General features: G+C 40.1%; 1 protein-coding gene across 1 annotated transcript in view; it reads right to left on the bottom strand.

Annotated features, from left to right (window-relative positions):
• Positions 1–273: 273 nt before the first annotated feature.
• Positions 274–23,575, bottom strand: part of tsnare1 (T-SNARE Domain Containing 1) — a 115,886-nt gene continuing 92,584 nt past the window's right edge. Inside the window, exons 11-12 of the mRNA XM_070834789.1 lie at positions 19,828–19,937; positions 274–410 (exon numbers count right to left, since the gene is read on the bottom strand). Coding sequence (XP_070690890.1) covers positions 19,842–19,937 — 96 coding nt within the window. The 3' untranslated portion in view covers positions 274–410; positions 19,828–19,841. The remainder of the gene's footprint in view (positions 411–19,827; positions 19,938–23,575) is intronic.

The following is a 23,575-nucleotide window of genomic DNA, read 5'->3' as shown; positions in this document are numbered from 1 at the left end:
CACCACAGTTTGGCGCCGAAGGTGTGCGATAAAACAACAGAAACCCTTCACATCCAAGACGGGAACGACACCCCACCTTGTGCCTCTGGTGGAATCACTGAACTTTAACTTTGATGATCTGATGAACATTCGAGTCACATTAAACAGTTATGGCAAAGAAATACAAAAATGAAAAGTAAAAAATAAGCACAATGATGATTACATGAGAGGCTTAGACTGGGGCTAACTCGTGACAAATTGGTACGCTGAGAGGCCTCCATCCCCAGACTGATGCACATGTAAACAGAGGCAGGGATGATGAAGTAGAGATGTTGTTGCAGGGCAGCTCCCTCCTACTGGAAACCAGCTGCTCAGGTCAGGGATCAGACTGGGCAGGAGCACCGTGGTGACACGGTAATGACAGCAGCAACCTGTAAAACACAAGCAGAGCAGACAACAGGCATCAATCACCCAGCAGACAGACGCCGACTCAAATTTAGCGATGGTGCTGTCAGCATTCACAAAGAACACGGAGGATGCTGATTTCTTACAAGAGCCCTGCCTCAGGCTTGTTATTACCTTTCATTTTTGAATTATTAATTGGTAAGAAACCAATTTGTCCTTTTTATTCTAAAAGTGTCACAGGTTGTGGGAGGTAATTTATGATTTGTGGTCAACGCCAGAGTTTTAATTAAGTCCAGGCCAGAGTTCATAGTGCTGGAGATGGAAATGGTTCATTAATCACCAACTAGCAGAGAAGCCCCGTGCATGAAAGGCCAAAGCGCATCACTTTTATCTGAATTACAGTTAATAGTTGGCCAACAGGAAACATGTAAGTGAATTAAGTCCTACAAGGAAAGAGGATTCTGAAAATCATTTTGGCATTTAGCACATATAGGTTGAATCTGATCAAAATATCCATCCATCCATTATCTATAATATACTGTCAAACTGTCAAAATATGGATTTACACTAAATTCAAGGGCTTCCCAATCAGTCGTATCAGTTACAGCAGTATCTTAAGTAAAGTTTGCCAGCATTAAGAACTGTAAAGTAGCGGTCATAACAGATCATATAAGGCTGTGGCATGACATGTGTTAGTCCACAGCTTCTACACCGATTCAAGACATTTGACTGATTCAAAAAGTCCATGATTTGCTGCACTATGCACAGCAGTTTGACAGTGACTCTTTGAGTGAGGTGACAAATAATGGCTGTGGTTTAATTGTCCCACTGCAGTCAAAAACTGCACAGCATGGATTAAATGAAACAACCAACAGAACAGCGACCTAAATCAGCACAATGGTAAGAAATAAGAGTAATAAGCAAACACAACACAATTGAATATCTGAAGCTAATTGTGACGTTCACTACTCCTCTGATCAAACATCATTGGTGGATCTGACCGCAGTAACAATGTTCCCAGAGGCTGGGCTCACACAACACGATGAGGGTTCGATTGTGGGTGTAACTGGGAAGCACATATGAGCCACCGACAGAGGAGCAGTGGTGTAATTCTGACGCCTGAGGTGGGCGATGACCACAATATCCTTCTCATCATGTTATAAACAAGTCGACCCGTCACTCAGTCTCACTGGATGGATGGATGGATGATGACGGAGGCACAAGGCTCAGCAGCCTAAACAGCTACACGTGATCTACTCATCTACTGTATCGCACCATCGACCTCAAAGTTTGTGTGATACTTTTTACACACTCCCTCCCTCACTCTTTCCTTCTCCAGCCTGAAACCTCCAGTTACACTCTTCCAGATAATCACTGAATGAGCTGCCTGCAGCAACGTCTCATCTTTCACCACTGCTGCTGAGGGATGCTACTGAGTGAGAATGACCACACACACACACACACACACACACACACACCATTTTAAGAGAATTAAATAGAGAGAGGTGCAGCAAACAGACACACTCAACTCATTTGAGTTATTTTAATATAATGTGTTTTTGTGTAGCCAACTGTTTTTCATTTTTATTGAATTTTATTTAGATACTCTGCTAATACTGGTAAAGAAGATTAAATTAAAAAGTAGGAAAGTAAATTTGCGTTTCCCAAAGTTTTCTGGTGGACTCAACCCTCAAGATAAGAAAAAGAGTTCAAACGTTGGTTCATTGTATATATTCCTGCCAAAAAATGTAAACAAGCAACAAATATTTGAACATTTAAAAAAAAAAAAAGACAAACACGGCTCTCATAAAAATGGACATGACGCTAATAATAGTGCTGGACAAGCCAACAGTGAGGCAGATTAACTCGAAAATGCTCTCAAATATCAGACCCAGGCCTTTCATGCACTTCATCGGCAGCTATCATCGACAGAGACTGTTGGGGAAATTTAGAAAATGAAAAACCACCATCAGAGCAAGACAGGATCACTGAAACAGACACTGGAAAGGCGAGCGTGAGCAGGGGAAAATGGAGCGAGAGGGAGAGAATAGAGAGTGCTGTGGGGAGAGGAAGAGTGATGAGAGGACTATGAAGTTTGACAGGAGAATGAACATGACTACACTGCAGAGCTCGTCCATGAAAAGACCTAAGGCCTCCGTCAGATTGGTGATTTTGTGCCCATCTGCACAATGTTCCAATCCTGACCAACTGGAAGGCTGCCAGTTTAGGAAGAGAGGAGGTGGATAGAGCAGATGTATGTCAAGGTAGAGCAGTGTGTGTGTGTGTGTGTGTGTGTGTGTGTGTGTGTGTTTAGGGCGCATGTGTGTGTTTAGAGGTTGTGTTGAGAGAGAGAGGGAGAGGTAAAGATAGTCCTTTGTAGAGATCAGAGGCCATGGGGTGACTGTGTCTGCTTGGCTCACACAGTCAGAGAGCATTGCCAGTCATGGCCACATCAAAGCTCTGCCTGCCTGCCCCCACAGAGAGCACCCCCCTCTACTTCCGAACAACACACACAAACACACACTCAACCACATTAGTATGACTGCATTCACTTCTCAGCCCATAAACTTCACACTACTTGTTGTTTGTCTTAACCTTTACCACGGCCTTGAAGACTAATCCCAGCGTATTACAGCTCATTTTCATAGTTTTGGCTGCTGAGATCTTGGCAAGAACTGCAAGTAGTCAGATGATCAGACAGGCTGTAGACAAGCCACCGGTTTCCAGATGATCTAAACACCTTTTTGTGAAAGTGAAACTCTCGCGGCACTATCTCCTAGAATATTTTGCTGCTGGCTTCATGAAGTATTAACTACATTTTCAAGTAATTTGTATTCTTATCGCACAAAATGACAAATTAAAAGTTGTATGAATATAACTGTCTGATCCACAACTTTACTGTTGTGGCTGAAAACTCTCCCAGAGATATGTTTGCCTGAGTGGCCAAAGGTTAGCGACCAGCTGGTGAACACAGTATTTCCTTCAGGAGATGGTGGAGACCAAAAACAGATCTAAAGAGGATGAATATTGGACTTACATCCATCGCATGGACACAAACACAACCGTGTTCATTCATTCTAAAATGTTCTAAAAGGAGCTAATCCTTTGCTGCATTGTGTATGACTAGCAATGTAGTGACTGCATATTATTCTGTTTCTCTGATAATCAAATCCACAGAATATGGGGAAGACAGAATAAAGAAATACAGCATTTTTTTCTTTTCTTTGACAGATTACCCTCTTACAGGTTGCTAGCTTTTACAAGTTGACAAGCTAGTAAGGCTTTTCAAAAGCACACTGATGCCCTCACCTCTCTGTATATCACACGACCCTCTCTTTTAGGTTGTAGCAATCTTTCAATAGTTTCTCTATTTAAAGGTAAAACTGAAAGTGCACACACTCAACATGTTGGTAATAGTTCCCTGTCACACAGGAAAACCTGAACCGGGAAGTGGGCCTGTACACTGTGATGGATGTCCACTTTCATTTTGTCTTTCTAACCTGGGTGATTGTTTACAACATGTGTGATCAAATCAGGTTTTTGGTGCTCTGCCCCACTTTTATGCTGCCAATATGTTCCTGCAAGTGAGCAATTACTTTGGTGAATCCAGTGAAAGGAATGGTGAGAATTATGAACATCAAGCCCAAGTGACAGTGTCATTTCAGCCAAAGGTACTGAGGCACTGAGGCTGGTGACACAGACTTTACTTGTTATTCGTCTTTCATTGAATTTAGACTTGGCTCTGACTCATGATTCATGAACAAAACAAACAACCTTTAAAGGTTGTCAAGCTGAATTTTATAACTCTCCCTTATCCTTAGATGAATCGTAATGAGCACCTGCCAGACACCGGTGTGTGACATTCCATTAATCAACACACTCACCACAAACTGTGTTGGGCTTTGATGTTTTTCTACGTTCACTCCTCTCAGTATGGATCCGGTGAAAGCAAAGCAAAGGCATGGGATTGACTAATGCTAATTGTGTAAGCCTCCTCAAAATCTACCCACACAAGTCGGTGTTCTTGTCTGTTGTCAGGTGTAATGGAAAAAAGGAAAAAGAAGAATCAAAACACGCTGATTGTTTTCAGAAAGGTTAGATTTCGCTCAATTTCTCCAAAACTAAACAAAAAAAGCCAAAAACTGTGATGGCGTGATGCTCCACAAAATAACTAATAATCAGCTTTTTAAATATGTTTTGGGAGAAACATGGTTGTTGCCTGGACATCCTTATGCTGCATAGAAGTCACAGGAAGGAGGTCTTGTTGGCGAGGAGGACATACGAAGCACAGCAGCAGAGGCCGACGTTCTGCGGCATCCTGTGATTGTGTTTTCAGGGTTACTCCAGTAAAACACTTGGTTGAGGTTAGTCAAAGGTGGTGGTTTTAGTTAAAATCCTTTCTCTTGAAAGGATGTGCCCTGTTTTACTCGGCAAAATGTTACCAATGAGTGAAAAGAATCCACATCGGGGTGTCCAAACTACGGGCCGCGGGCCACCTGCGGCCCGTGGTCCAATTTTCATTGGCCCGCAGGAGATTCTAAAAATGTATTGGAATGCGGCCCACACATGGAACCTGCACTGGACTGTATTGTACTTCTTAGTCTCACCGCTAGGTGGAGTAACTGTCTTGAACGAGGCAGCTTCTCTATAAAATGAGTAACCGAATAAGAAATTTGCTACAGGTGACCCAAAATGGCAGAATTAAGGAAACGTAAGAGAGCAAGTGAGTGTAGAAAGTTTCAGACACAGTGTGCGATGAGAGCACAGCTAATAACTAGTGATGATCACTTCTGCATTACGGAGGAGCTGCTTGATGTTAGCAGTCTAAAGAGCACCACGACTGGTGAGGATGTGTTTGAAGCTGTGCCAGGTGCAGTTGGCATGATGGGAGGTACGATGGGACGAGCTGTGTGGAGGTACGACGGATGGAGCTCCAGCTGGGACAGGTGAGCGCAGAGGAATCTACGGTGTCCACCGAGGGTCAATAAAGTGGAGGTAAGGCTGTTGATTCGAGCACCAGGGCTCTTACACAGACTATTTCAAGCTTCCCTCTCTGATGCTGATGCTGATGCTGATGCTGATGCTGATGTTGGTCTTGGGGGGGTGCTGCTCTACCACTCTCATGCGCGCTGGCTCAGTCATGGTTCTGTGCTGCAGTGGTTTTATTCCCTGGGATCAGAAATGGACCAGTTTTGAAGAGAGAAGGACCTCTTCATGAGCTCAGTGACCCTCTCTGGTTGGCATTTTTAGTGGATCTCACTGATCACCTGAACAAGAGCCTTCAAGGCAAAGACCAGCTTGTACCACAACTAATAAATGAAAGCCCACTGATGGAAAGGCTGTTTTTTTTCTTGAATCATATTCAGTTATCAAGCAGAATTTACCTACATTTGATTGATTTTGCCAACTTTAATCCACTAGAGGTGAGGCGATATACATCACCTGTAGTGGATTACAGTTAGTAATATAGCTCCCTTCTAGTGAGTGGCCCAGCCCTTTGTATGTTCTTCTGTATGTGGCCCTCAGTGAAAAAAGCTTGGACACCCCTGTTCCACATGAAATATTAAATCCTGTTACATTTCTTACAAAATACAAAACAGTAAATGAAATCCATAGTTGTTTACATTAGGGAGTTCTGGGACACTGAGTCACATCACACAAGTTCTCAAGACTTACAATAGGGCACATCAAGCAAACATCAGAAAGTCTAATACTAAACACTGTGATCTATATCTGAGTGAGGCCGTTATAGTGGTTTATCCAGAGTGTTGGGAGATTTAGAGGTTTCAATCCACTCCAGATCAATACAGACTCATTGAGCGAGTCAGTGCTGTCCTGCCCCATTTCCAGAACACAGTGTCCAGATGCAGGAAGCTAATAGCTCATATCAATCACAGCCAAAACCGGCTCCGTGGCACCCCCATTGATTGTCAGTCAGCAGCAGGATGAATGGCATCTCTGTAATGTTGCGGAGACCAAGCCAACAGTTTCTGTGTGGTAGTGGAGTGAAATGTCCAGAGGTCCTCACAATACTGAGGGCTTAATTGGTGAATGTATATCCTCAATCAATCACATTACGTTTATTGAAGAAGCAGTATAGCAGAATGTACAAAAAACAAAAAACCTTAAAAGACTCAATCGTGGTTAGAAAGGAGCATGTTAGAGTTTAGAGACTTTATAGTGACTTTGACTGTTTTAGACTATTTTCTACTCATTTGTTGATGAAATGAATTCTTCTAATTCCCTTCTTTGAACCAAATCTTTGAACTCTACCTGAGTAATGATAATATTACTTGTCCAAACAGTCAATAGATTCTTTTTTCTGCCAGAAAATTCTCCTAGAAAATATGTCAAATTAAATCTCCCACCGTATCTCAGCTCTCTCCGTCACTTCAAACACACACAAACAGCTACAGATTGAAGAATGACCTGTAATCACTGATGTCATTTTCTCCACTCACATGCCCCATCATAGCCATCATGCCTCTATCTGCTTTTCATCTTTCTGTATAGATAATGCCTGATCTTATTTTGTATTATTCTATTTCTATCGATTGTTTTGTTAGCCATCTGAGAACTGCTTTGATGTCTGAAGAAATGGAGCATGGCGTTTAAAGCGAGAGATTTTTTGACCGAGTCCTGTAACATGATTATTCTTACTTGCACTTTTTACATAAACAAGCTGAAGCTGAACTGAAACAAATGGCTGCAAAACACATTCAGACAATAGCGGAAAATGTTCTCACATTACATTCAGATTTAACGGAAATATGAAGTGTTTCATTAATCTTAATCTCTAAACTGAAGTTGAAGGACTGAAGGAAAATCCATAGTCTCCTGTGACAAATGTTGTTCTCCTTGAATTCTCACATTATCCACGCCAACGTCTGACCTCAGGTGACCTCTGATACCTGCAGAACTAATGGCCTTCCCATCAGCCATAGCTGTAATTTGCGTTAAGCGCTAACTGGCAAATGTTAGGATGCTAACATGGTAAATTAAGATGGTAATTGTCAACATTATCAGCAAATCTAACCTGCTACTTTGTGTGCAAAGGAGCCTGGAGCCGTTAACGTGTCATGTTGTGGCAGTTTTGTTGGTTCAGAGGGCAAATTCTCTTTATGCTGGTGTGGGGTTCTCTTAGGGTTGCCCAGGGTGCACACCGCCTCTCGCCCAAAGCCACCTGGGATTAGCTCCAGGCTCCCCATGACCCTTAAGTAAGCTGTGATGAGCAGTATAGATAATGGATGTTACTGTTACCACCTGTGGTCATTTTTTCAAGTCCGTGTTTAACAGCAAAACAGCGTTCAAACTGCTTCAAACAGCTACAGACTGCCAATATGTCACTTTGAGCTCCCGGTTTCATGGCAGTCCTCATGCGATGTGATTCAGCATTAAGCCCGCCACTAGAGGATGACACTCATTTCACCTGTTTAAGTAATCAGCCAGCTTTAAGTAATCTCAGATCTTCTGAAAAGCTGTCAGCAGTGCATGCTGGGAGCTGAGCAGACAAACAGGCAGGGGAGTGTTTGCTTGTGTTCTGCAGTGGAGGGAAGGGTGGCATTTTGATTTGACTGGGGATTAAAGGTCATGAGGAAGTATTTAAATGCTCCTGCTCAACTTTGGGCTAATCATTGCTCTACAGCTGTGAGTTGGAGGAGTCGGCAGCGCTCTCAGATCACCGTTGTCACAGTGTGTTGTCTCCCACTTTGCAGTGACAGAGCCTTACCCACCCAGCCAGTAATCCCTTGCAGCAAAGTTTGGAGTAAGCTGACGGCATGGAAAAAGATAAATAAGGATTTTCATTTTTCACCCTGTAATGAAAAATTGCATTGCACTTTCTCTCCTCCTTGCATTTATCTCTAATACAGCTTCAGATATTCCTATGCTGTAATTTACCACAGTGCACAAAAACTTTCCACTTTGGGTTCTCCACAGCCCAAACAACTGAAACTTATTCAAAATCATTATTTCTTACTTCCAGACTAAGCATACAACCATTTAACATCTGCTAAGCTTGCCAGCTATTTCACCAGTGCCAGGCTGAGTAAGTAACACATCTATACGAACAAGAAACTTCTCCCACTTAGAGAAGAGAGATTGAGGACGTCAGTGACAAATGTCTTGCATTAACTTTGTTGTTTATTTTTCCCCCAGAAGATGTGAAATAACCCTATTAAATCAAGTAGTCACTTGCCCATTAATCTCAATGCAGCTGACTAGTCCCTCAAAGCTAATGGGGTTTAGAATTTGCATGAGGCGAGTTTACCCACAAAGCTTCGCCTAAGAGGATTGCTGTTCAGACAGAGAGCTTATTGTCACACTTGTTCATAGACATGGATTAACGATACTAGGCCCAAAGAACTCCACTAACTGTGGCAGCAACTCACAAGTTCTCCTTCACTGGCTCAGATCTCTGTTTCAGGGGGACGGAGATTCAGACAGTCTGCAGCATGCACGGAAAAGTATCTCATATCTGTTTAACTTAGACAAATACATCTGGCAAAATCGGCCTTAAGCATATTGTGCATGTTTAAGCTATAAAGGTAAAGAGAAGGCAAAATATGATTGTTTTTCTATCCCCATTTGAAATGATTCCCCAAAACTTACCCTCCTGTTTCCTAAATATCAATTTTCTCTTTCATTATTTATTTTGTCATATCATCGCAGCGTTGCAGTGCTCATGAATTCCCACTCTGTGTTGTCAACTTAGCTTTTTACATCATTTGAATAAGCCTCTTTCAGTGCGAGCGTGTGTGCTGTGTTTCATAGTGACTAAAGCAGCTTTGGAGTCTAAATTTAACACGTATCCTCTGCATTAATTCTTTAATATTTATCAGCAGGAAAAAGGTGCTTGAAATGTGGCGTATATCCGTGTTTAAAATTCAGCTGGAAAACAGCAAAAAAAAAAAAAAAACCTAAGTTCTGCTCAAGTTCTGACATGGTTTGATCAACACACACACACACACACACACACACACTGACAGCACCTCTAGGACAGTACAAATCCTCCAATATCCTCTGACAAAAACTCTCTATCTTGTCTACCACTGCCCACATTGTGTTACTCGACCAAAGTGTGAATTACAATAGCGATCTGAGCACTCACTCTCACTTGTGTGATAGCTGCTTGAGAGTGACAACAGGCTGATACAACATCAGAACGGCACTGCAGTTTATTCCCTTGAGTAAAGTGGCACATTGGGGATGTGTAGCACATCACAGTCACAGTGTAATCCCACTCTATTGTGGAGCAAAAATGACATAGCAATGCAAACACAGGTTTTAAAGGGTACTAAATGATTACAACTTCTCATGTTTGCATCCGATCCATCTATCCACTGCCGGTGCTTGGTGATTTCTCTTCAGGGCAACAGGGGAACTGGAGCTAACACACCAATAGAGTTGTGAACGGATCTTAAGGCACAAACAGCACAAATGAAGACTGAGACTATTGATCGAGATTTATTTGTCACACTTTGCTGTAGTTGAAGAAGAGCTTCGAGATGGAGAACACCTAGAGAAGACACCTAAAAGGTCTCCAGAGATCTAGCACATGATTGTTGAACATCTCCCTTAACACTTTGAACCTAAGGCTGGCTTTGCACATGGTACAGTCACTGCTAAGGCTCGTCTGGATAAGGTGGGACATTCAGAAATCCCATCGAATGTTACGTCAGTGCTACAGACGGCTGAATCTGTTCTTCTTCTGTGACACTAACTCTTTTATGGGCTGTAATATGAATATTAGAACCTCTTGAGGCCACTGAAAGTCATTTACATTTAAGTCTTGCTAAACATCAATGCATTAAAAATTAATTGTGATATCGTGTGACATATGTTCGCTGTTACACACCGTCTCTGGCTCCCTAGTGAACCTCAGATGAATGAAAACTAAGTGGAAATATGATGGAAGTATGACATTTATGTTTATTTAATTTGAAAATGAGGGACGTTATGGATCAGACGGTTTTCATCTCTTCAAAGGAAGCTTGTACATCAGGGTCGGGCAAAACTGGCCGAGGGAAAATGCACTTTTTCCTTCATTTCAAATATAATAACGCTGGCGTTCACAGAAAAAGAATGTCTCTCCGTCCGCATACCATGTGACTGAATGACAGGCCTTTGTTAATTACTGTATGATTTCTATTTAGTCAGAAACACAAGAAAAAAAATGATGTAACATTAACACCAACCCTGAAAGTGAATTGGCTCTCACTTGGCACCTCATTGCCAACTCATGTTGTGTCTCTCAGTTACAGTACATGTTAGAATCCAGCGGCTCATAAACGTCTTTTCTTCAAACTAGTCAAACATAATTTAGTTGCATAATATCTGTTTAATTAGGTTTCTTCAGCCTTACCATCACTTGAAACGTAAAAGAAGCTGACACTTTGAAGAAAGGAAGACTCAGACGTTTGTGCGTACTACGCTGTATGTTCTGTGTGAGCGTGAGTGGCAGGAGCTACAGGGCATGTGTGTAACCCCATTTGAAGGCATAGTTCCCTTTTATTATGGACTGACGAGCTTTCCATTATCCTCTTATCCTCTAATACTTGTGTGAAGCCAGGTATGTGCCCGGTCAAATTTAGCCTGGTTTAAAAAGCCTGTGTGTTAAGTCCACACACAGAACAAACTTTGCACCTGATGAAGTCATTACTGCTCAGAAGAGGCTTTGATATGCTGTTGATCAATGATTAATGACTACTGATTGTCTAGTTTTAGAAGGAAACATGAGCAATGGTTGCGTTAGGTGTTTGGCAGCACAGCAGTCCTAATCTATCACCACACTCACCTCCCAAACATGCTTTTTTAGAAAGTGTATTATGACATTTGCACTTAAATCAGTATATTAACTCCTTCGTCAGCCATCATAATTACTGTTCCCATGCTAACTGCCTTAATCTTTACCTGTGCACCATATCTGGGATTAGTCCTAAAAACAACTTTAGATGATTTCAAATAAAATGGGAAGACAATTTAGAAAGAGTAAGGGGAGAACGTTTCATGTTAGTCTGGCTGAAGTTTCATAGTGTTTATATGTGTTTAACCCTAACCCTAACCAGTCTTTATGATCAAAATACTCTTTTCCACTGTTTGGCATTTACAAGTGCTTTTTAACTCGTATTCAAGTGATGAATCTGCGTCTGGGAAGACGTCTTTAAAGGAAGATTAGAAATTAAAAGGTCATTTTACCCAAATCACAGAAAACCAAACATATCAACCAATTGAATCAGTTGAATTTAAAATATGTTATATAGTTTCTCTTATTCTGGTAAATACAACTGTTGCTTGCTGTACTAAACAAAGTGACATCTGAATCTGAAGAAGATCATCATCATCATCATCATCATCATGCCCTCCTGGCATTCCCAGTGCTGCAACTTTAAATGTACCCAAGTTGCTACATTCTTCCCCATAAAAACAAAAGTTGGATTTCAGAGCAATAAAGTTAACGTACCCACCCTAATTTGTGTTTTGGCAGCTACCAGGGGTGTAATTTCCCCTGGGGATTCACTTTTATTGTCCCAGTGTGATGTCCTCTGACTGCCCAGCTGCCCAGCAGTGCAGTCTTTTGTGTGGGATCTGGATCCGTCCTGTCTTCTGATTAGTGGGAGTTATAACTGCAGCCTGAGGGGGAGACCTGCAGGCTCTACTTAGGGCTGCAAACTCCTCTGCACATTTTTTGTGTAAAAGATAATGATAGATTTATATAATCAGAATTTTTTGTCATAATAATACATGTAAATTAGACGTAATGAAAATTAAGTGAATGAACATTTTTTAAATGTTGTTAGTGTTTTAATAATATGGTAATTTGCATTTGTTATTATACACTTTTCATTTGGAGAGCCTGATTACCATTCTCATAACAATGTGTTATGAGCCAAACTGATATAAATATATAAATGCAGGAAGTAGCATTCTCATATTTACTTTTTTTTTGGCTCCATCCGTACTTCTGAAATTACAGCCTACAGCATATTATTTTAAAGTGGTCGGGTCTGGACCAGACTTGCCAGCTGAATGTATTGTAATATCCCACGAAAGTCTAAACAGAGAGGTTTTGAGGGAAAAATGAGGAAATGCAACAGCCAACATCCACTTCCTTCTTGGTTGTCCTTTAGTATTGTTTTGAAGTGTGCTGCCCTTTTTCAGACCTTTGAATAATTTAGAATATACTGTATATATAATATCAGGTCTTTGCCCACGTCATGTCTTAAACAGCTGGGGTTTAAGGAGAACCTGCAGGAAAGTGTTTCTTCTATCAATATGTGAACGAATGAAGCATGATTCAAATGTGCTTATCGTAAAAATTGATGGGCTATTATTTTATTATTATGACTTTATGGTGGAGAAAGTCTTGTTTTTTTCTCCGCTGTATCTCAGAGCGAACAGGAGACGGAGCAGCTCCAACACAATGCACGGAGTAGTTTTAGCACATGGCGCTGACATGCACACAGAAACATCTCACTCCCCAAATGACTTTGTAAACAAGATGTGAGGGCAGTGCCTGTAACATAATTCGTATAGGAATAAGTGTCAGGGTGCAGTTATTGCATTATTTAGAGTGCCATAAAGAGCAGGGCTATTGATTTGAGAGCAGAAGCAGCTCCGCAGTTATTTCTGTCATCGTCCCCCTCATTAAACTGATGTATGGCACTTGCTATTCTCCTTTCTGCCTCTCTTGCTTCGGTCCTCGATCACTCCTTCAGTCACTATTTTATGCACTCTGACTGGCTGGACGTCTGTTCAGGAGAAACAAAAATAGCAACGGACGCACTTGTTGCCATTAAGAGCTATTTAAATTGAGTGGGTTCAGATAGTTGATGAAAGATATGTGACCACCTCTCACAGTTCGTGAAGTGTCTGGATACGTCTACTGTTGAACAGCTGCGTAGATGTATAGGAATGAGGTGTAGGAGCTGGCTTGGTTTGCATGCTGGTGCAACAGCAGTGCACAAAGTAGGAACAATACAGCTTCTTACCAACCATTTTACCATCAATAACGTCTGTCACTGTCAGCCTTGCACTTCTTGCCTACTAACTAGCATTAAATACTATATTTTTGCCTCCTGTTCCCACTTAGAGTTTGACTTCTTCAGTTGACTCCTTGGTGTTTTGCCACTAATAAAGTGCTATACAACTAAACATAGTTGGCCTTGTATGTGTCACTTTAATATATAGTGTTTGAGAACACCTCAAACGTTATATTGCATTTTTAAAACAACTTTATAGCATGCTCAACACAAACATAAAACATATTTTCTTCTTTATATTTGCCATTCAACACTCTAATCTGCCTGTTTACTGATATATTGACCTGAACTTCTATTAGTTGGCTCTAAACAAAGGGAGCGTGTTATATAAGGTGTTATGACCTCTAGATGTGCTGCATGTCTTTCAGTTGTTGTATCACTTTTCACTGATATATTCTTTGAACAAAGTTCTAAGATCATTCCTTGTCTATAAGGTTTTGTCTGACTGATCCCTCCTTAATCCTGTTCTGCCTCAGTGTTTACCTCACAGGTTGTATATTTGCTCTCTCTTTTCATTCTCCTTGATTTTCTTTAACCCTGTTTTTATTCTCCACCTTTTGATGCACACTGGCCAAACTTATTTTGGTTTCAAAGTACTATGTCAATGATTTGACATTGCTTTGGACACTGACATGCAGCCTAGAGAAAATGGCTGAGGGGATATGAGTGTATAATGAGCTATGAAGTCACCCATTGCAGAAGGTTCTCTCCCTGGGTTATGGATGTCACGATGACATCCATCCTCTTAGTAATTAATAGGAGAGAGGATATCAGGTCAATCATTTTAAGTAGCAGCCACTAAAATAATGTCTGTGTGAAGACTGAAGAGCAAAGATATCACCATCACACAAATACACAACTAGATAAGAGTATCACAGTGGTTTGGATTATCTGAACATCCCAACGGTTTATTCAAAGAAATGAAGTTAACAACAACTTTGCATGGAAAATAAAACACACAAAATGAAGATAACCAAGCAGACAGTTAGAGACAAGCTGGTGCACTTGAGGAAATATTTGGCACTTTGGCTTCTAAATGTTTGCAGAGACCAAAAAAGGAGCTAAAAGATGATGAATATCGGACGTACATTCAACATATGGACACAAATACGAACAAAACATAATGATGTGCCATCACTGTTAAGTTATATACAGAATTCACAGTTGTCAGCAATGAACGCTGAAGTAAAGACAAGATATAATATAATAACAATAATAATAATAATAATAAAAGCCTCTGATGCCAAATGTGCTCACAAAACAGATCTAATCGGTTCCTTCAGTTCCTCAAAGTTGTCTTCACAAATTCTTACCTCAGCCTATCTGGCCTTTGTTCTTTTTGAACTACTGCTGTTCTCTAGGCTAGTTTGACAATGTGAGAAATATTATTTGCTCTCTTGTTGAAGAGTTAGATAAAAGCCCACCAACACCTTAAAAGCTCACTAATAAACACAACTCGTTTGTTTAATACGTGCACGAAGGTCTGTGTTTGAACTATTTGTTAATGAGCAGCAGTTTAAGCATCCCCTCAGTCTCACTGTCCATCTGATCACATGTCTGCAGGAAGTCACTGCAGCCAGCCAAAGGTTCCAGCATTTCACTCCCTATATGCTAATTGTCGTTTTTACATTTCTGTTTGAGTACAAGTTCAGCAAACAAGATGCATCACTGCTTAGTGAGTTGTTGGTAGGTGTATTTTTGAACTTGGCAGGTTAAATGTACCACGCCTGGACTCCAGACACCAGTCCAATTTTCTCATATAACTCTGACAGAAAGTAAATAATAATCGCGGTTATTCTAAAAATGTCAAGTTTTCCTTTAAATATTATTAGGATCCTGTCATTCAGACCCACCATCACAAACACCATCACTTTCGGGGGGGGAGGGTCTATTTATGTAGTTATCTCAGTGCAGCATAGCATCGCTAAGCACGTCCAATTGATGGCCTCTTATTAAAATAAAACAAAAAGATGACATTTTGTGGGACTGGAATCAGATTCTGTGTTTTTTCTCTCCATCTGTCCATTTATTTTGTTTTTGTGGATGGTGACTCCCGTCAGGAAGGAAAACTCACTGAACATTGACAGATGCAATTTTTTACTGCTATACTAGCAAGTGTTTTTTAAAAAAATAATGATTGCACAAGATTATGAAGTACATCACATATTAAAATAGTAATATGTGCCAATATAAGTTGTAATCAAGTGGGAAAGTTTGTTTACACATATATTCCTGATGCAAAAATCCCTTAATATGATGATTAAATGTCTGGGCAGTCATAGCAGTGACACTGACTTGTTTCAGACACCTAAATGTGTGCTCACTTGGATCTTTAGTGCAAGAACTTGTTGACTTTGCCAGGCTTATGACTGCTCTGCTATAGAAGTGGAACCTCTATCTTCTGTCAAATAGTGGGCTGTAATATTATCTCAACCCAGTGGGAATAGTTATTCTCTCTCTCTCTCTCTTTCACACACAGAGTTCTTAGTAATCCTGCCTCATCTGCTAAAACAAAGACTTTGGTCTATTTGCATAAACAACGTGAAGAGCTACTAATCTGAGATCTGTGTAAATAGAGTAGGAGGATATCTTAGCTGGAAATGTTTGTATGTGCCAGAAAAGAAATCTACAAGAACGATACCAACATTTTAAACCTTTATGTCTGATGTTTGTTTCCTGACACCCCTTGAATTTCAGAAACAACATAATTAGGATGGCAATCTTACAATCATCTGTTCAATAACACAGTTAAAAGTATTTTACCACTAACATCAACATGCTAACATGCTCCCCAGAGGATGTTTGTATCAAATTCCATGGCATTTCATTAAATTAAATTTAATTAAGTTACTTCAGTCCTGATGAAAGTGGAGACAAACCAATACAGTGTGGCTCAAACAGCAATGAAGACAATTCTTAACAACATTTTCTCCAACCTTTGCCTTTTTTTAAATATGTTTCTGATAAACTATGAAGTAAATAATTTGGATTGAGGTGCTAAATTCAATGCTCATTCTTCATGCTCTTTAACACAGAACACAATAGAAACTTACTCCAGTAATTTGAACAATACAGAAGTGCACTGCAGTCACTGCCTTGTGACAGCACAGGTGAACATCAATAAAGCTTTCTTTGAACATGTGTCAGCGGTACGATGGTGGACTTCACAATGGCCCGTTTCTTTTTTTAGCACTGAGACTGTCTTACTGTGGTAACTGATAATGTCTAGCCACTTGAGCGCCAACCGCCAACTGCTGAGCCTCAACATGGGCCAGTCACCATGGGAGCATTGATTCAGCCTCCTGTTTTATGAATAGAACGCTTTGTTCCACAGGATTTCCATTTTCCTTCCTCCAGAGGAAAATAGGCGATGATCAATACTTTATGCAAGTACAGACATCTTGTATTGAACATCAAGCGAGTAAGAAAACAGCAGTGTTTGTCAAGAGAGCTTTTCAAGCCATGAGTAATGTGAGGCTAAAGTTGGTTAGTGGCCCTTTAGTGTCATGTTTTTTTAAACTTGTGGGAATGTAGAGGAGGGCACCTCATTTAAAATCTCTCCACTTATCTTTTGTGCAGTAAATTCTAATAGTGGCAAGTTTTCACCACAGAGCATAGGAAACATTAAATAATAAAATAAAATGATCTAAATCTCATTAAAACAAAATATGTTGAAAAACGGTCTTACTAAAATATTTTTGGTATAGATACATTAAGGGGTATAAATATGTTTTAATATCATAGAGTGCAATATAAGGAAGTCACCATTCAGCTCCCTGACTAAGTCTAAACAGAAATGGACTCTGCTGTTAGTCCAGCACACCTATATGCATATGAAAGAGGGCAGAGGGAGATGCATCATGCTAGATCAGAGAACATCAACATTATATCACATAACACTCAGCAAAGAACCATATATGTATATATATATATATATATAATCTATGAGAGCAAACTGTAGATGATATATCATAAGATCACAAACAGCCAATGAAGCAGTGAGTATGTGAGCAGAGGGATAAACTTGACTCTCGTTTCCAATGTTTGGCACACACTTTTACAGCATTTTCATAAAGCCAGGGAGCATTTGCAGCAAACTGAGCTAGACGTTGCCAGCACATAGCATCAGAGTTCTCTCAGAGACTTTGTTTATTGCCTGTTGAGGGCAGTTTGATGATTTTAAGACTTAAGACAGAAACCACACAGTGTACGTCTCAGTCTCCAAACACATATGACAGATAAGTGTTGGTATTTGATATATAGGTATTGATATTTATTATTTAGCCAAATTGGATTGGAATTGAATTTAATTCCGTCATTGGCAAACAATGAACATATCATTTCCAAACTATTCTCTCAGTGGTTAACCTTGTTGGTTAATGGCCACTATCCATGGTGATGAACTGCCATTTAACTTTGATTGAATTTTCAACCTATTTTATGTCCAATTTGTATTGGGTTGGGTTTGGAGAATTTGAATTGGGAGTTCAGTACCAAATCTCTGAGCAAATCTAATTAGGTATAGCTTTCAACATGCAGGTAAATTCAGTAATTAAGTTTTAAATGGGGAATTCAAAGCCATTACAGTTACATGATGCTATTAGCTAGATCATTCCTCTAGAGAGACGCTACTCTATTGATCCTGATGAACTACAAGAACACCCAGCTATGGAGATGTCACAGCATGATGGTCCTCCATCATAACCGACCTTTGGCTGAGACACTGGCTCGCAGAGAGCCCTTTAACAAGTCAACCTGCTACAGCATTAATGTTCATGATCTACAGCTGATCTGATAATGACATGCCTGCTACTGGAATTTTTATTTAGAGAGATAAAAGATAAATGGATCGATGAGAAAGTCAGTAGCTGAGATGAACAAATCTGGGTATTTTGCCAACTGCAAACAGAGCTGAAACTGGACAAAGCAATCAATCTAAAATAAACCACATACGTAATGCTGGTAAATGGATGTTGCTGTGCCCCGATGACCTGAATTTGGTTTTATTTGTTTCTCCTGTCGTGCACTACATTTGGCTGGGACTTCATGCAACATGACAGAATTTTGGGTATTGACAGAGAATTGCTGTGAGCTAAAATTTTGGTCTGTTTTCTGAGAAACTGCAGAATTGTACGATCAAGGTATCACATTGGGAACAGGAGTGGGAAGCCAGCACATGAAGAATGATTCCAACAGCAAAGTGCAGAGTGCAGCAAAGTGGGCCCAACCCTTCAAACGCCATCTGTCTCTCAGTGAGTGAGTGAGTGACACCTCGGTCGGTTGAGTGTTGGCTGCTGCAGTTATACACAGTCATACACTAATTTGCATATTTTTCTAGGACAGAAAACTGAACGTTGGATGAAGCCTGTTTCAAAGTTCTTATTTAATTCTGTTGACTTATTAGAGTTTGTACAGAGGGAGGTGGGTGCATTTTTAAAATCAGTCCATAAATCGGAAAAAATACTGTTAAAGCCATGTTAAAAAATGTAGGAATAAAATGTTAAAAGTGTTATAAATCAGACTATGAATGATATATGAACAAACCCTGCTGTAAAATAAAACTCTAAAAGAGTTTGAGAGAGATAATAATTAAAGATATTAATTTAAGAGGAACTCTACAGACACAAATAAGCAATTTTACTCTGCTGGTAAAATACTATTTACGTGAATATAATCTTGAATACATCTTCCTGATTTTGAGGCATTTGAAAACAATTCAGCTGACGTTTTCAAATCCTTGAGAAATAATAATAGAAAAAGAGAAATTACTACTCTTATTTTTATTACTATTAACTACTTTACCTCTTACTTTCACTTATTTGCTTCATTTAATCATGTTTTCAGCTGTGTTGTGATTAACTAAGGCCATGTTCTACAGATGCCTGTTTGAACTGTTGTATCCACCAAAGTGATAAAAAGAAACAAATAAACAAAAAAACCCTTTCAAACTCATCAATGTTCAGTGACTTAATGCTGAATATCCCTTCATTTCAGAAAATGTGAAAATCTTCTATTTCTTCCTTTTATGTCACAGTCAACTGAATATTTTGGGAGTTTTGGACACTGTGATGGGCATTTTTCACTATTTCCTGTCATTTTATTGACTAAACACTGAGTTCAATAACTGAAAAACTGACTGGTTGTATGATTTTTTCTCCTTACTCAGCACATCAAGTGACCAAGACTGGAACACCATCGGCTCAACTTGACCTGCCGTCACGCCCAAAACCAAAAGTCACGTGTCCCAGTTAGTAAATGAGAAAAGTGGATGTCAGACAAAGTGCTAGATAATGTGTGTGTGTGTGTGTGTGTGTGGTTAGAAAGCAGTTCTAAAATTAATGGCACATTGGAAAAATATCACCACAGCACTAGCTGCTGTTATATTGGGGATGATGGATCTTACCACAGTGGCCAGTCTCATTTTCTTGCTGAAACAGCAATGATGATGATGAGGATGGTGAGGACGATGGCTCCGGCCACCAGGAGGTAGCATTTCCTCTTCCTCAGCTGCCTCTGCGGAGAGAAAGGACTCATTAGGTGGGTGGAGTTCAAGTATTAGACAGTACTTTTCATTTCCACTGCCGTGTCAGCGAAGGCAAGTCATCGAAAGGGAAAATAATGATGGAGCTTTAATTCTTCATGTAAGTGGTTTGCCATTAAATTCTGTATCCGTCGGTGCTTACACTCCACTGGTGATTTCCATAAGACAGTAGTTGTAGTGATTTAACATAAGAGCTGAGCTATTCAGTTCTAAACATCTATTTTTGCATTCATGAAGCTGCTAGTATGATAGCAGCCTTGTAAATGTCAAGTTCCAGTTTAATAAGCACACAACTACAACACTTCAACTGCCTTTTTACAGTTTAGGAACTAATTCATTGCAACACCACTGCACATGTTTACATGCACTCACAACTTACTCAGACAAAAAGGGATATAAAAGGTAGACGTCTTCCAAGTGAACTTGAAACACGAAAAATGTCATTTCGACAAAACAGGACAACACAATTGTAAAGGCACTACGAGACTCAAGGTCCCACCGATAAATAAAGATGATATGCAGGGACTACTGAATGAGATGACTACCAAAAGGTCCTGAGGTGGTCGTTTACTCTTCCTGCATTCAAAGTTCTTTTGTTGTCGTCACTGTGATGGTTTTTCTGTATGTCTCTCTCTATGTGTGCCGGCACCCTTACATGACTGAGAGGAGGAAGATGAGGAGGATGACAACAGATACTGGCATTTAAATCACCCCCATTTTTTCTCATTTTCTTATTTCAGTTAATACATTTCTAGGAACTGATTAGCTTGTTTCATGCTTATCTAAAAGTGAGAATTGAGGAAACACAACAAAGAGATAGAATGGTGACTTCTGCAGATTCAACTTATTACAAAACTTTGTATCTCATTGATCTTTTCACATATTTCAGTTTAAAAAAAAAAAAAAATGTTATATTCATTTTTTCCCTCGTAATTGTTTCCCAATGAGGACAATTAACAATGTGAGACTGAGAAGAGAAGTATTTTAAAAGTTGTGCATAGTAAACTTTTTAAGAACTTTAATCAACTTTTACAGTTTGTGTCATATGGCATAAAATAAGTTTCCCCACGGGACAATAAAGTGTCTCAGAATGCATCTATACAGTACATGTGCATTAAGTTGTTGTACCCATAGGCAGCATATAAATAATGTACGACACCACAGCTCCGCTAAAGTGAAGCCAAAATGTCTGGATCAGCCCCTGGTGGCTGGCTGCCCCTCCTTGTTAGCAGATGGTACATGGGCCAAACCATAAAATCAAAGCACATGTCACATAGATTTTTCCCAAAGATGGTGTGTGTCATTTTAGATAGTTGTCACTCTGATGGATGTTCAAGTGTTCATTTTTCTGGTCAGTTTGGTTTTAATTAGTGGTTTGATGCTATAAAAAGGGGGTGAAAGGTCATGACAGCCAGCTCTAGCCGGTGATTGGGTCGTGCCCTTTAGCCACAATCACCACCGTGCAGACTCTGGCTCAAAATGATGTCACCAGCCCCAGATTGCAGGGACATCTGGGATATTATGGCTTCATTTTTGTACAGTGGGAGGAAGAGGAGACATGTTGTCCATCTTCAGACTGTATTCAGTCTATGATTATATTTTTTATTTACATGCAATTGATGCTGGTAACATTTGTCCGATTATAAACTAATTCTTAATAAAAAAATGATGCTGTTTTAGTTTATTCAGAACCTTTAGACCTGTTTTCATTTGTTGTCATGTTCCTGAAACATGTAAGCAAGATGGCAGGTACTCCAGCGGTCAGTCTGAACAGTGGAATGAAGCGTACATCAAAAACTGCTTGATCACAGAACATGAAACTGAGAAACGTGTAAAACCACACAATTTCATAGTCACTCGCATTCAGTCATTTTTATTTTAAGTGCGTACGACTCTTGAATGGTTTTCAACATTTCAAATATTGCCTGTGGTATAATTGAGATTTCAAATGCTTCAAACATTTCCTCCACACAGCGCATGAGCTTCATTCATCCATGTCAATTATTTGCCATGTCTGAAAAAAAAAAAAAAAAGAAAGAAGTGTTGACTGTGTTAAGCAAAAATATGAAAGTAAATAGAGTAAAGAGTAGGGGTTAGGGTATATTTATATTTCCTAGGCTCCTCAGGCGGTGACGATGTGTTGGAGCACAGAATCTATGTTGTTTTGAACTGCTTTTTCTCCCATTTTTTTCCAGCCTGTTTTCTGCTACAAAGGCAGCAAGAGCAGCGGCGTTAGACCAGAGACGAGGCTGGAGTCTTTAAATCCTGACGCGCTTCAAAGAACGGAGAGAGCAATTCATCTTCTTATCTGAGACTCAAAACAGGCTTTCTGTGTGGAAGAGAGAGGGAGAGAGGGAGAGGGGGAGAGGGAAGAGGGAGAAAAAAAATGCTGTCGAGTAATTTTCCGTTTAAACGTTCCACTCCACAACAATTTGCATAAGCAGCCCTGCGTCTGTGATAAGAAGATTGGTAATTTTCAAAGGCTCTGTGGGGATTGAGAATTAAAAGCCTTTCTCCGCTATCTCCCCTCTTGCAGCTGGCCACCACAGATTCCCCAGCTTCTCTCACGCGTTTCCTCCTAAACTACGCCTTATAAACTTTCTCTGCCATCCTCTCGTTCTCTCTGCTCACTCTGACAGTGCCGAGTCGCTCCCTCTCTCTATATACTGTATTCCCTCCCTCCCCCCCTCCCTCTCTCATCCATATACTCTTTCCCTCCTTTTTTCTATTTCTCCCGCTCAGTCATCCTGGCACTGCTGTTATTTGGGGAGAACAAGAAAATAAATAAGGTAGAGGGGGAACAAAAAAGGGCTTAGTATAACAAAGGAAGTGTTGCAGTATTTTTAAACCAGAATTTTCCAGATTGCAGGGCAGGCTGAGAGGCGGGACAGAGAGACTCACAGAGGGAGAGACAGAGGAGGATAGAGGAGGGATGCTCTTATCATCAGTGACTTAATCTGCCAGAGAATGTGTCCATAGTGCCAGCACTTCAGGGCCTATGGGTGCTGCAAGTCCTCAGGGAGAAGACAGCTTCCCCCTGACACCTCTTTTTACTCATCTTTAATGTCTAACAGGAAGGGGGTGGTTCAAAGCTGGGGTGTAATCAATATGGATTTTTTTTTTTAAAAGATTGATATGGTCGCTGATATTTTCCAGCTTCAAACAGCTACAGTCAGTATCTTAAATCATGATGTTGATGGCAAAAAAGCAAGTTTATTAAAATTCTATTCCAGTCAGTGTCGAAAATCGTCTTAAGTATTATTTTCCTCAGTGTTTCTAACTTTATCACTAACTGTTGCATGAACTCTGTACTGAAACCAAGCAGTAGGTGCATATCCTCAATCCATGCCTCTGTTTTTATGAGCATTTTCAATTTGTGCATATAAAAACCTGAGTGGAAATAACATACACTTGGTAATATGTGTAATAAATGTTTCTTTTTTGTTTGTTTTTGCTTGGCTCAGGGGGAAACTTTGTTTATACCGACATGACAAACTGCAAAATAACAGCAACAAATTCAAGCATACTACATAACTACAGTTGCTGCATCAGTCTCCATTGTTCGCCCATATGAGCAAAACCCTGAGATACTTAAAATCCTTCAACAGGG

Source organism: Pempheris klunzingeri, chromosome 8 (assembly GCF_042242105.1).
Source record: "Pempheris klunzingeri isolate RE-2024b chromosome 8, fPemKlu1.hap1, whole genome shotgun sequence".
Taxonomy (NCBI): domain Eukaryota; kingdom Metazoa; phylum Chordata; class Actinopteri; order Acropomatiformes; family Pempheridae; genus Pempheris; species Pempheris klunzingeri.
This window is presented reverse-complemented; position numbering and strand designations above follow the sequence as displayed.